This window comes from Tamandua tetradactyla, chromosome 7 (assembly GCF_023851605.1).
Source record: "Tamandua tetradactyla isolate mTamTet1 chromosome 7, mTamTet1.pri, whole genome shotgun sequence".
In the NCBI taxonomy this organism is placed as follows: Eukaryota; Metazoa; Chordata; class Mammalia; order Pilosa; family Myrmecophagidae; genus Tamandua; species Tamandua tetradactyla.
The window spans coordinates 80,952,870-80,966,843 of record NC_135333.1 but is presented as its reverse complement, the minus strand read 5'-3'; the positions used below and the strand labels follow the sequence as shown (position 1 = coordinate 80,966,843).

At 33.1% G+C, this 13,974-nt stretch overlaps 1 protein-coding gene across 1 annotated transcript in view; it reads right to left on the bottom strand.

Moving 5' to 3' along the window:
• The window catches only part of PIK3C2G (phosphatidylinositol-4-phosphate 3-kinase catalytic subunit type 2 gamma), a 392,208-nt gene that overhangs the window by 290,473 nt on the left and 87,761 nt on the right, over positions 1-13,974 (bottom strand). Inside the window, 1 exon segment of the mRNA XM_077170217.1 lies at positions 11,670-11,792. Coding sequence (XP_077026332.1) covers positions 11,670-11,792 — 123 coding nt within the window.

Genomic DNA, 13,974 nt, shown 5'->3' with positions numbered 1-13,974 from the left:
GATATATCAAACAAGCATTTAAAAAAATACCTTAAAAATGCTTAAGGACATGAAGGACAATACAGAGAGAGAACAAAAGGATATCAAGAAAAAAAATGACTGAACAATATGAGAATCTTAGTAGAGAGAAATTTTAAAAGGGAACCATCATCTCAGATTTTTCCTTCCAGCTGCTCCAAAACACTGGATGCTAAAACGAATATTAATATAGTGATTCAGTAGCCATACTCATTTGTTAAATCCCGTTTCTGTGTTATACCTCCTTCCTCTCCTTTAATCCCTCTCCTACCCTATAGAGATCCTTGGGGAACTGACTCTCATGCTGAGAAGGTGGCCACATTGAAGTAAGGGGGAAGCAATCAATTGATAATACTGAAGAGGCTGGTCCCTCTGGGTTTCAGGATTTGTCTGACCTAGGAACCCTCTGGGAATTATATGTTCCAGAAAGCAAACCTAGTGCATAAATCCTTTATAGAGCCTCAGTTCAAGCCCCAGATACTCTTAAGCCCCAGATACAACAACAGGAGTGATGTTGATTGGGGTTTTGCAAACTGACCATTAGCACTCTCAAACTGCTGTTAACAATTGGTCATAGCATGCATTTTCAGGTTTCCCCCTGTATCCCTCTACCATTGACTCCTTGTTCACTATCTAACCATTGAAATTTTTCATGTGAGAACTTATTTATAATCATAAGTTTAATCACTGGGGTACATGGCACTGTACATCCCTTTCAGTCATATTCACCTTCGATATGGCAATGTTACTTATAAATCTGCTAATTAGTTATCATCACTTCTATGTTTCCTTACATAAAGATTGCGCCTTTGGGAAGCCTTTCTTCTGTCTCTAGCTTGTGTATCTCCAGATCTGCTATATTCCACAATGTAACCTCTGAGATGAATTTTACCAGAATCATAATAAAAAATCATACAGTATCGGTCCTTTTGTATCTGACTTATTTCATGCAGTATTATGTCAAGTTTCATCCATGTTGTCATATGTTTCAGGACATCATTTTGTCTTACTGCTGCATAATATTCCATTATATGTGTATACCACATTTTGCTCATCCACTTGTCTATTGATGGGGACTTGGATTGTTTCTATCTCATGACAACTGTGAGTAGTGCCACTATAGAATGGTAGCCCATGATAATCTCTGGGACCTGTTCTATAGCTGCTTGTTGAAGTGTGCTTTGAAAATTATTGCTTTTTCCTTTCTTTGCTTTGTATATATGTTATATTTTACAATATAAAAATGTTAAAACAACTATAGGAAACTATAGTAATATTAGACAAGATTATTGAAATAAAAAATTGAAAATGTTTAGTAACATAGGTCATTACTATAGCAAAATTGATAGTTGAAATAATTTTCTACTTGATATTTTGACAATGCACACAGTTTTGATTGTTAATTAAATGGTGTTTAAGAGAGTGTTTAATATTTAGAATGTAAGAAACTCTGATATCTGTATCTGTAGATTTTTTCCTTGCTTGCTTTAATTTTAAATTGATATATGAAATATGTTGTACAAATAGGCTTTACAATGATTATTTAGATACTTTATTAAGATATGCCTATGGATAATCTAACTAAGATATCCACTTTTGGTGGTTAAGATTTTCATATGTTAATTGTTAAAATATTTGTTTCTTTATATTTTCCTGAAATCAGGAAAATGTTTGGTAGCATAGGTCATTACTATAGCAAATGATATTTGTAATACTTTCTACTTTATGTTTAGAGAACATTCACAGCTTTGATTGCTGATCAAATGGTATTTAAGTTAATGTTTAATACTTAGAGTTTAAGAAACTCTGATATCTAAATTTATAGATTTTTTCCTTGTTGCCTTAATTTTAATTTTTTCTGTGAAACTTACTGTGCAAAAACTGTTTATACAATGATTATTTTCATACTTTATTTAAATATGCTTATGGCTATTATGGATAAGCAAACTAAGAGATCCAATTTTGGTGGTTCTAAGTGTATTGTTCATTTTCATTTATTTATTTATTTTTATGCTGTAAAGGAGGGTTCATTTATCATTCCTTTTCCACGTGAGTATCCTGTCATTGCAGCACCATTTGTTGAATTTTTGTTTATTTCTTTGTTTGTTTGTTTTGGGGAAGTGCATGGACCAAGAATCAAACCTGGATCTCCTGCATGGCAGGCAACAATTCTACCACTGAAGTACCCTTGGGCTCCCTGCTAGTTTCCTTAAATAAATAAATTTTAAAAAGGAACGAAACAGAACTACTAAGGTTGAAGACCACAATAAATTAAAATGAAAAATGCGCAGGATTTCAAGAGCCACTTGGAGCTGGCAGAAGAAACAATGAACTTGAAGATAAGAAACATGAAATGAATCACAGGAGCAGAAAGAAAAAAGAAATAATAAAAGCAGAAATAGCCTAAGACAGATTTGTGACACCATCAAGCCACAAATATACACATTATGGGACTCCCAAAAGGAGAAGGAGAGAAAGGGACAGAAAGAATATTCAAAGAACTAGTGACAGAGAACTCCCCAAACTTAACAAAAGACATGAATATGTACATCTAAGAGCTCAGAGAACCCCAAGCAGGATAAACGTAAAGAAAAATACAATCCATTATATATTGATCATACTATTGAATGCAAAGGACAAGGAGAGGGTCCTAAATGCTGCAAGAAAAAAAGCAACACATTATGTGTTAGGGAGTCCCAATTAGATTGAGTGCCGATTTCTTGTCAAAAACCATGGAGGCAAGGACTGCACTGACATTGTGAATGTGCTGAAAGAAAACAACTACTGACTAAGTTTCTATATCCAGGTAGACTTTCTTTCAAAATTGAGGGAGAGATTAAGACATTACCAATTATCAGATAAGCAAATGCTGAGGGAGTCCATCACCATTAAACCTGCTTTACAAGCAATGTTAAAGGGTATTCTTCAGACTGAAAGGAAAGGACACTAGAGGGGGTTCAAAGCAGCATAAAGAAACAAAGACCTGGGGTACAGGTAACCATTTGTTTAATTATAAATGTCAGTATCATTGTATTGTATTATTTGGTATGTATCTCCACTTCTTCTTAGAGGTGCTAAAACGCAAATGCATAAAAAGTAATGATAATCCATGCTTTTGGGCAACCTGTAGAGGTAGCAAGTATAAAAACATGGTGGGGGGACAGAAGGGTATAGGGAAAGCATACGTGCATGCTATTGAAGTTAAGTTGGTATCAAACCAAATATGATTGCTATATATTTAGTAAGTTAAATTTTGACCCTATGGCTATAAGGAAAATAGATGAAAAACATATCAATATAATGTAAGAGGATTCAAGATAGAACAACACACACAAAATCTAATAAATATAAAAGTAAGCATAATGGGAGAATTGAACTAAAAAGATATAAGATTTACAAAGGCTAAATAGCAAAATGGCAGAAGAAATCCTGTATTATCTATGGTGACTTTCAATGTAAATGAATTAAACTCTCAAGGCAGATATAGGCAGAATGGATAAAGAGGAATGACCCAATTATCTGCTGTCTGCAAGAGACTCACTTTAAATTCAAAGATGCAAATAGGTTGAGGGTTAAAGGAATGAAAAAAATATATAACATGCAAGTAGAAACCAAAAGATAGTTAGGTGGCTATACTAACATCAGGCAAAATAGATTAAGGGTCAAAAGCAGTTACAAAGGACAGAGATGATCATTACACACTGATAAAGGGGACAATTCAAAAGGAAGATGTAACAATTATAAATATATATGCATCTAACAGCAGAGCTCCAAATCATACAAAAGCAAATACTGATAGATTTGAAGGGAGAAATTGGTGGTTCTATGTCAATAGTAGGAGACTACAATACAACAATCTCAATAATAGAATATCTAGTAGAAGATCAGTGAGGAAGTATAAGACTTGAATGATCCTCTAAATCATCAAAACCAACATACATATATAGAACAATTCAGCCAACCAAAACACAATACACATTCTTTCAAGTGCACATGGATCATTCTTTAGGAATGATATGCTGGGTTACAAAATAAGTCCCAGTAAATTAAAAAAAAATAGAAACGTGCAACATATTCTCCAGCCACAATGGAATGAAGCTAGAAATCAACTACAGAGGGAACAAATGGAAAATTCACAAAAATGTGGAAATTAGATCAAATACTTTTAAACAACTGATGGGTTAAAGCTGATATCACAAGAAAAATTATGAAATATCTCGAGGCAAACAAAAATGAAAATATAGCACACATAAACATAAGGCAGGACTGAAAGGGAAATTTATAGTTCTAAATGCTTACATTAAAAAGCATTTTATGTAGGTAAGACACCTAACCTTAAAACTGAAGAGCAAAGTAAACCCAACACAAACAGAAGGAAAGAAATAATGAAGAATAGAGTGGAGATAAATTAAACCAAAAAACAAAAACATAACAGAGAGAATCAACAAAACTAAAAGTTGGCTTTTTGAAAAGATCAGCAAAATTGATAAACCTTTATCTAGAGTGACAAAGAAAAAATAAAGGATGCAAATTATTAAAATCAGATATGAAAAGGGGGACATTAATACCAACCCCACTAAAATAAAAAAGACTGTAAGAAGAAACTATGAACCGTATGCCAATAAATTTGACAACGCAAATGAATGGACAAATTTTTCAAAACACACAAACCACCTACATTGACTCAATAAGAATTAAAAGATCTCAATAAACCAATTATTAGTGATGAGGTTGAACCAGAAATGAAAACCTCCCAACAAAAGAAAGCCAGAACCAGATGACTTCACAGGAGAATTCTACCTATCATTCCAAGAAGACTTATTTCCAATTCTGCTTACTTTTCCAAAAAGTTGAGGAGGAGGCAACACTCTTTAATCCATTCTATGAGGCCAACATTATCCTCATACCAAAGCCAGATAAAGATACCACAGAAAATAAAACTGCACCGATGTCTCTTATGAATATAGATGCAAAATCCTCAACAAAATATTAGCAAACTAACTCCAACAGCATATTAAAAGAGTTATACACCACGATCAAGTGGGATTTATACCTTGTGTGCAAGGTTGGTTCAGTTACTCATTAAAGTGATACACTACATGAACAGAAGTGAAGGAAACAAGCTACATGATAAACTCAATTGATGCATTAAAGACATATGACAAAATCCAGCACCCCTCCCTGATAAGAACACTTAGAACAGTAAGAATAGATGGAAACTTCCACAACATTATAAAGGGCATGTATGAAAAGCCCACAGCTAACATTTAAAAGACTGAAAGTTTTCCCTCTATAATAAGTAACAAGACAAGTGCCCACTGTCACTACTGTTATTCAAAATTGTATTGGAAGTTCCTGCCAGTATGCAACTAGGGAAGAAAAAGAAATGAAAGCCATTGAAGTTGGAAAGGAAGACGTAACATTTTCCCTATCTGCAGATGACATGATCCTATATACAGAAAATACTGAAAAATCCACACACACACAAACCCCTAGAGCTAAGAAAGCAATTCAGCAAAGTGGTAGGGTAAAAGATCAATTCTCTACTATCATCAGTGTTTTTTTGCACACACAATGAACAATTGGAAAAAGAAATCAAGAAAATATCCAGCTACAATAATAGTTAAAAGAATCAAACATCTAGGAATAAATCAACCCAAGATGTAAAGGACTATTACACTAAAAACTATAAAATATTGCTAAAATAAATCAGAGAAGACCTGAATAAATGGAAAGCCAGTCTGTGTTCATGGATTAGAATACTAAATATCACTGAGATGCAAATACTACCCAAAGCAATTTATAGATTGCAATTCTAATCAAATTCCCAACATTTTTTGCAGAAATTGAAAAGTCAATTATCAAGTTTATATGGAAAGGTAAGTTGAAGGTCTCAAAATTCCCTATCTTAACACTTATTATGAAGTCACAGTAATCAAAAGAGCATGGTACTGGCACAAGAACAGAGATATAGACTAATGGAATAGAATTGACAGCTTACAAATAAACTCTCATATTTATGGCCAAACAATTTTTGACAAGGGGGCAAAGACCATTCAATTAGGAAATAGTCTCTTCAACAAATAGTGCTGGGAAAATAAAGAAATTTTTTATCTCCATTTGTAAAATAAGGAAGTTTTTACACTAACTCATGTTTATATAAAAAAATCAACTCGAAATGGATCAAAGATCTAAGTATAGGAGCCAGAACTATCAAACTCCTAGGAGAAAACAGAGGAGATCATTTGAGGACCTGTGTTAGGCAGTGGTTTCTTAGACTTTACATCTAAAGCGTAAGCAACAAAAGAAAAAATAGACAAATGGGACTTTGCCAAAATAAAAAATTTTGCACCTCAAAGAACTTTATCATGAAAGTAAAACAACAACATACACGACGGGATAAAATATTTGGAAACCATATATCTGATAAATGTTTAATATCCAGAATGCATACAGAAATCCTACAACTTAACAGTAAAATGACAAACAACCCAAATAAAAAATGGGCAAACAATTTGAATAGATTTCTCTCCAAAGAAGATATACAAATGGCCAGAAAGCACATGAAAAAACTGTCAACATCATTAGCCATCAGGGAAATAAATACAAATTAAAACCACAGTGAGATACCATATCACACTGATTAGAATGGCTGCTATTTTAAAAAATGGAAAATAAGTTTTGGAGAGGATGCAGACAAATGAGAATATTCAATCACTGCTGGTGGCAATGTAAAATGGTGCAGCCGCTGTGGAAGACAGTTTGACAGTTCTCAGAAAGCTAAGTATAAAACTACCAAATGACTCGGCAATCACACTACTAAGTATATACCCAAAAGAACTGAAATCAGGCACTCAAATGGATATTTGCACACCATTGTTCATAGTGGCATTATTCATAAATGGCAAAAGATAGAAGCCACTCAAATCCCCATCACCCAATTAATGGATAAATAAAATGTGGTGGATGCATACAATAGAATATTATTCAGCAGTAAAAGGGAATGACGTCCTGATACATGCGACAACTTGGATGAATCTTGAAGACATCATGTTCAGTTAAGTAAACCAGGAACAAAAGGACAAATATTGTATGATCTTACTGATTTGAAACAATTAGAATAAGCAAAATCAGAGAGTCAGAATCTAGAATACAGGTTACCAGGGGACAGAGTGGGGATAGGGAATGGGAAATTAAGACTTAAAATACAGAGGGTTCTTGTTTAGAATGATGGAAATGTTTTGGTGATGGATCATGGTGATTGTAGCACAACATAGTGAATACAATTAACATCAATGAAATATATATCTGAATATGATTAAAAGGTGAAATGTTAGACTGTACATATGGTAACAGAATAAACATTTTTTTAAAAGGCATGAAACTACACTACAAAACGAACCCTAAATTAAACCATGGACTTTAATTAACAGTACAATTATAAAAAGTGCTATTATCAGTTGTAGCAAATTTTCCACACCAATGCATGGTGGCGGTGGTGGGGTGGTTTACAGGAATCTAAATTTTATACATGATTGTTCTGCAAATCTATAACTTTTTGAATTAAAAAAAGCAACATGTTAATAAAAAACAAGAAACAAACAAGGTGATCAAAAAATTCACTAAAAATAAAGTTTCAGTACAAAAGAAAATTCAATTTTCTAATAAGATACATTTTATTGCATACTGAATTTATTAAAATTTTGCTTTAACAATTTTGCTTTTACATATATTTGGAAGAAAGGCCAGATTTCTCAAGAAAATAAGTTAGGAATGTAACAAATTCCCTATAAGAAAGAATTTGCTGCAATATTCCTTTAGAGATGGAACTTTTCCATTACAGTAAAATATAATCAAATTTATACACAACTTTTTACTTAAAAGTGTCATTCACATAAATTTATTCCATTCTATTTAGTTCTATTTGGTAAAATATTGCATCTAAGCCTAGTTTCAACCACTAGACTTAACAAGCAGACATAACATCTTCACCTCATCTATGAGGGTGAGATTATGAAAGATGCTAGACTGAATTAACTAGAATTCAATTTATCCAAAATACAGCATTGCATTATAAAATCACCATGACATCCACTTACTGTACAATGTGAAAAACCATCTTTTTCATCCTGTGGCTCTTTTATTGTATGCACATTTAATGGAAATATATTTGAGCTTTTGAAATATAATTTGAAGGACGGAAAAATTGTTTTCAGTGCTGCTGGGAACATGAACTAGAGTACACCACACTTGTGACATAATTATTTATCTTGCCAAAACGTGTATTTACTAAATGTCTAGTTATTTCCCTGTAAGGTAGGAAATAGTCTCTTGCAAATTGAACAAAACTGCAGCCAAGAAAAAGGAAAGCTGTTCAAATTTCAGAGTTTGTTGGCAAAAGATCCCTTATTTGTCTATATTGCTTTAATCTTAGGTCTGTGCTGAGCAGTTAGGTGGGATTGCTTTGGCACAGTTAACTGCACTTGGTTATTGCTCAAATTCTGTAAAGATCACTTACTACTTGCCAATATTTTTATACACATGGACTCACAGTTAATATAAGAGGGAAAAAGAGATGAACGAAAGAGTATGAAAGCAGATGATAGAGAATAACAAATTTAAAATTCTCCCCAAAGTAAGTAGGATCTGTTTGTCAGGGGAAAGCAATAATCTCTTTTGACCACTGACATATATCAATTAAAATCAACAATTGCCAAGTCTTTTGTTTCTTTTCACACAGAAAATCATCTGTTTTACTGAAATACAAGATATGTAGATATGAGTTAATATGCTGCAAAAAAAATCCCCTGCAATTTAGTGCTTATAAATTCATAAGAAATGTGAAATTGTGGATATGAGGTTTTTGTGACCATTAAAATCGTTCATATCTTCCTAGGGAATATACAATTTTACCATGATGTGAACATTTGACTTCCCATACATTAAAAGTTTAAGATTTTTGAGAAATTTTTCATTTATGTACATTCATTTAGGGAGTGCTATAAAGGTAAAGCCCTTTATAAATAATAATGCTCTAATAGAATTTGAAAAGCATCATTCTAAAATTAGGTTTTCCTCAGTCTTATATCAGTTGCTTCTACCAGTTCACCACAAGCCGGATCAGTTAAAGCTGAAACACAAGTGATCTCTGCGGGTGGGAAGGCATGTCTGCATCAACATACCTGCTTTCTTGTCTGGCCATGGCTCACCTTTGAGATGGATGTGATAATTATCAATGCCCCTGGGAAAATGGGGGTCTAGCTGACATTTGTGTGAATTAAACCTTCATCTTGACCTCACGGGAAAAGTCTCAAAAACTACCACCAGCACCACCTCCATTACTCTCCAGTAACAATAATAATGCTCGATTTCAAGCAATCCTAGGACCTGGGCCCTTTTTTGGCATTATTTCTATTACTCACATGAATTCTCAAAATTCAGCTTCATTACACCTCTTTGAGAGCCAAGGAAGACTGAACTAAGAGAAGTGAATTGATTTTCTAAAAGATATTCAGCTAGAAAGTGGTGGATTTTTATTTTAAACAACATTTGCATGACCCTATGGCTCAAGTTCTTTGTATTTTATTATAAGCCCTTCATTGTTATAATGCCTCCAAAATGCAGTAATCTAAGAGAAATTTGTTTGTTGAAAGTTAATTCTTATTACCCTGTTATCCAGACTAAACTTCAACTATTAGATGGTTTTTCCTTAGCATCACATAATTCCCAAGTTTTTTAGTTCACTCAAGTATTGGTGGTATCTTTTCAAGATTGTGGTATAATTCCTCCACTGTGGTATAAAATAAAAAAAAGTCCACTTAAACTTTTCTTAGTTATTATCATTTGCAAAGAGCATGGCTGGTAATATCCATGCACAAAAACAGTTTCAGAGACTATGTCATTATTTCCTTTTCAAAATGCTTCGTCTGTAATTGGAGGGCATAAAAGTAGGTATTTCTTCATTAAAGAAAACTTAGAGAAATAGACAGAAATCTGTCTCAAACACTGAATTCTGGTAATTATTGGTTACATTGTACAAACTTTTGTGATTCAGTTTATTTGTTTTTTGTTTTTGTTTTCTTGCATGGGCGGGCACCGGAAATCGAACCCAGGTCTCTGGCATGGCAGGGGAGAATTTGTGATTCAGCTGTTAAACAATGTTTATGTTTAAAATCTTTTGGTGATGCTCCTTCATTACTCTTCAGAATTATTGACTGTTGCTGTTCAGGTAATGTAAATAAACTATTTAATTTTCTATAGTCTTTATTACTGTCTAATAGTTCATGCAGAACAAGTTGTAATTAAAATAACTCATGGAAAGTCCAATGTTAAGAAATTAGTGCTTTTTTTCACAGCCACTTACTTATTTAAGCAATAAGGAGTAAGCACAATGATTTTTTGTATAGTTGTATGATTGTCTACTTCTTAAATCAATCTTTTTGAAATTTTGAAGCTGGCATATTTGAAGCAAGCCTAATATAGGTAATATAACCTCTGTTCCTTTTCATGCAGGTAAGGAACACGTGTAATCATTCTCTTATGAATTTTCACATATTCTGGAATGTGCATAGAGGCTTGGGTTCAAATTTCTTTTACTTTTTTTCAGTGGACAGGCACTGGGAATCGAACCCGGGGCTCAGGCATGGCAGGCAAGAACTCTGCCACGGCGCCACCATGGCCCTCCCTCAAATTTTTATTTTGCAACTTACTAATCCTTTCTACACATGCTCTCTAGGCATCAGATTTTAATATATAAAATGAGCATTAAAACTTCAACTTCATGGCATTGCTGTAAAGATAAAATTTAAATGAGGTAATGCTCTATATAATATTACATTTTATTATTACATATCTTCTGCTTTATTACCTGCTAAACTAATAATATGATTGAATGGCTCATAGTTTCTGGGTTTTCTAATCTTTTTCTTGGGCAATAACCATACCTGTAATACCAACATAGATTTCTGATATTTAGAAAATCACCTAACACCCATGTTTAAACCCCCAAACCCAGGAAATCAATGCAAGATTTGGAATACAGAGAAATCATAGATGTTGAAAGTTAATTTTTACCACCACTTTGCTATCCTGACTCAGAAATCATAGAGGTAGTATTCATTGTTAATTCAGCAAGACATCACAAAACCTGATCTCTTCTTTGCTTTCCTACACCTGTCCTTGGGCACACCTGCACAGATACTTGCACCAACACACTCTCACGCTGATGCCCATGAGAGTCAATTACAGCCTTTACAAACACTTACATACACCATTACTATGAAAGCATGTTCATCTGTGTTGGATTTTAGGATTGATTTCAGTTTCACTTGGGAGTTACATTGTAGATGCAAAGTTCAAATGTGTATGGAATTTCCTTGTAACTTAATTTAATTCATTTGGCATAGTAGAATAAAATTGGGTTTGCCTCCGAAAGATTAACGTATACTCTACAGCTTGCTCTCATGCTCATGTGTCCTTCCCCTCTCCGTCCCTCCCTTCCACTCCCTCTCTGTCTCACACACACACACACACACACACACACACACACACACACACACTCACAAGTCCTTAATCAAAATCTTTCACTCTAGTTAATTAATTATTGAATTTAGGTTTAAATTAAGTACTGTTTAGTAAATGAACATATTTACCTCTGCTTTTCTTTGAAGAATTAAATTTAGTTCATTTATTGCATCTGTAATTTGTTTGGTTTCCACACACCCCAGCACACTGCATATTTTTTTAACTTCTTCAATAACATTGTCCACATTTTGCTGTAGATGACAAGAGTCACATCTTACTGTTTGTTGAAATCAGTATGACACTAATTTATCTTCAAATTACCTCTCTTTCCATGAAAAGAAAATGGAATGAAATATAGCTTTGAGGATTGGTTATCCTGTGAAGCCCTAGACACAATTTGCTTTGTGAATAATCAAAACCAGGGACTATTAAGATTATACATATAAGTTCTGATTTAATGACACCTAAAGTAAAATGGAGATAGCTAGAGATTGAATTAGAGACGATAGAAAGGAGCAAAGAGAAAGGCAGAGGCAAGAAGGGAGGAAGAGAGAGAGAAATTCAGCCTAGAAATGTCCGTGGTTTCTGCAAAATACTTAGAAAATGAGGCAATTGATGACAGACACATGTGTAGTTTCAGAATGCATGTGAAATCAGTATGCAGGAAGACAAACATTAAAAATCAGACTCCTGGGCTCAAAACAAAAATGGGACAAACATGCAGATGGTGCTGAAGTCTTTGGTAATCATTTGATTACACTGTACTTGAAGCAATTGATATTTCCCAATAATCTCTGGTAGCAAATATATTCTACAGTAATGACTAACTCTTCTTGAAATCAAAATTTCAGACCGCACTTCTGATAGTTATATACAGATTTGATGGTCATAGTTCTAAGAGCTTTTTATTAGTTTTTCTACATCTCAGCTTTACACATGTTCTCAAGCAATCTTTCATTAATATCAAAGGCCCTTAATATTAAGACCTATGATTCTTTTCCGCATATTGCCATTAACTATGGTGAGAAATATTTCTTCATTTTTTCCCTTGATAATCATCTTTCACTCAACAATATTTTTATGTACATTTTATACATCATAACAATTGCGGCTTTTCAAAACATGTCTGCTATTTCACCTCTGCCAAAGGCATTCCAATGGAGGATTAGAAAAGTTAATTTCAGGAAGAGTTGGGAAAAAAATTTTCTCTTTGTTCAGACAAAGATATTGATTAATAACACTAAAAGATTTTAACTCTAGTCATTTTAGAGCATCAGAGAACATCTATAAAAACTTGGGTAGGTAAATCTTTACTAAAGACAAAAATGAAATATAAAATTAAAAATTAAAATGAACTTCACAAAAAATGAAAATCTGCTCTTTGAAAAACATATAAGTAAATGAAACAAAAGCAAATGAACACAAACATGCCAGAGACTGGAAGAAAGTATGTGCAATACATAATCTCAGAGAGGGCATTAATATAGATTATAAACAGAAGTCTTACAACACAGTAACAGGAAGTAAAACAATTCAATTTAAAAAGTGGGTAAAAAACTTTGAATAGATGTTTGACAAAAAAGAAGATACATGAATGACTAATAATCACATGTAAAGGAACTCGATATCATTAAGCATCAGGGAAATACACAAAAATGAACAAAATTTGCCACATATAAGTTGTAAAAAGGACAGCTGAATATTCCATTAAAAAAGTAAAGAATCATAATTAACATGAATTTATTAGTAAGGAAATATAAATTCAAAAAAACTAAGATATTATATTTACCTGAGAATGGCAAAATTTAAAAGTTGGGTTATATCACATATTGGTGAGAAAATGGAGCAACAAGAAATTTTACATTTTGTGAAATTTATACAACCTTATAAGAAAAGTGTATGGCATTACTGTTTAAGTCTATCACCCAAGGATTATGCCCTAGAGAAACCCTTGTATGAAAAAAAAACATACACAAACAATAGAATACACAATAAATAGGATGTATTCATCCAGTAGAATACTATGCAGAAATGAAAAGGAACAAGTCATAACTGCATGGGACACGATGGAATGAATATCACAAATATTATTAGGTGAAAGATACAAGTCTCAGAAATAGATATAGTGTGATTCTTTTTACATAGACTTAAAAATAAGGAAACTTAAACAGCAAATTTCTAAGGCATGTGTGCTTTTGGAGGTAAAAATGCTTTTCACCAAAGGGAATTTCTTATGAAGAGGTGTAGAGCTATGAAGTGGCACACAGACAGAACTATGCTATTAGCAAGATTTTATTCCTTAACTTACTATTTAATAAGAGTCTGCACTCTATTAAAATTCATTAATTCATAGTACATTTTTATGTTCTTCATGTATAATTCCTCACAAAAATTCGAAGTAAAATCTCAGCTCATACCATTTGTTTGCACAAA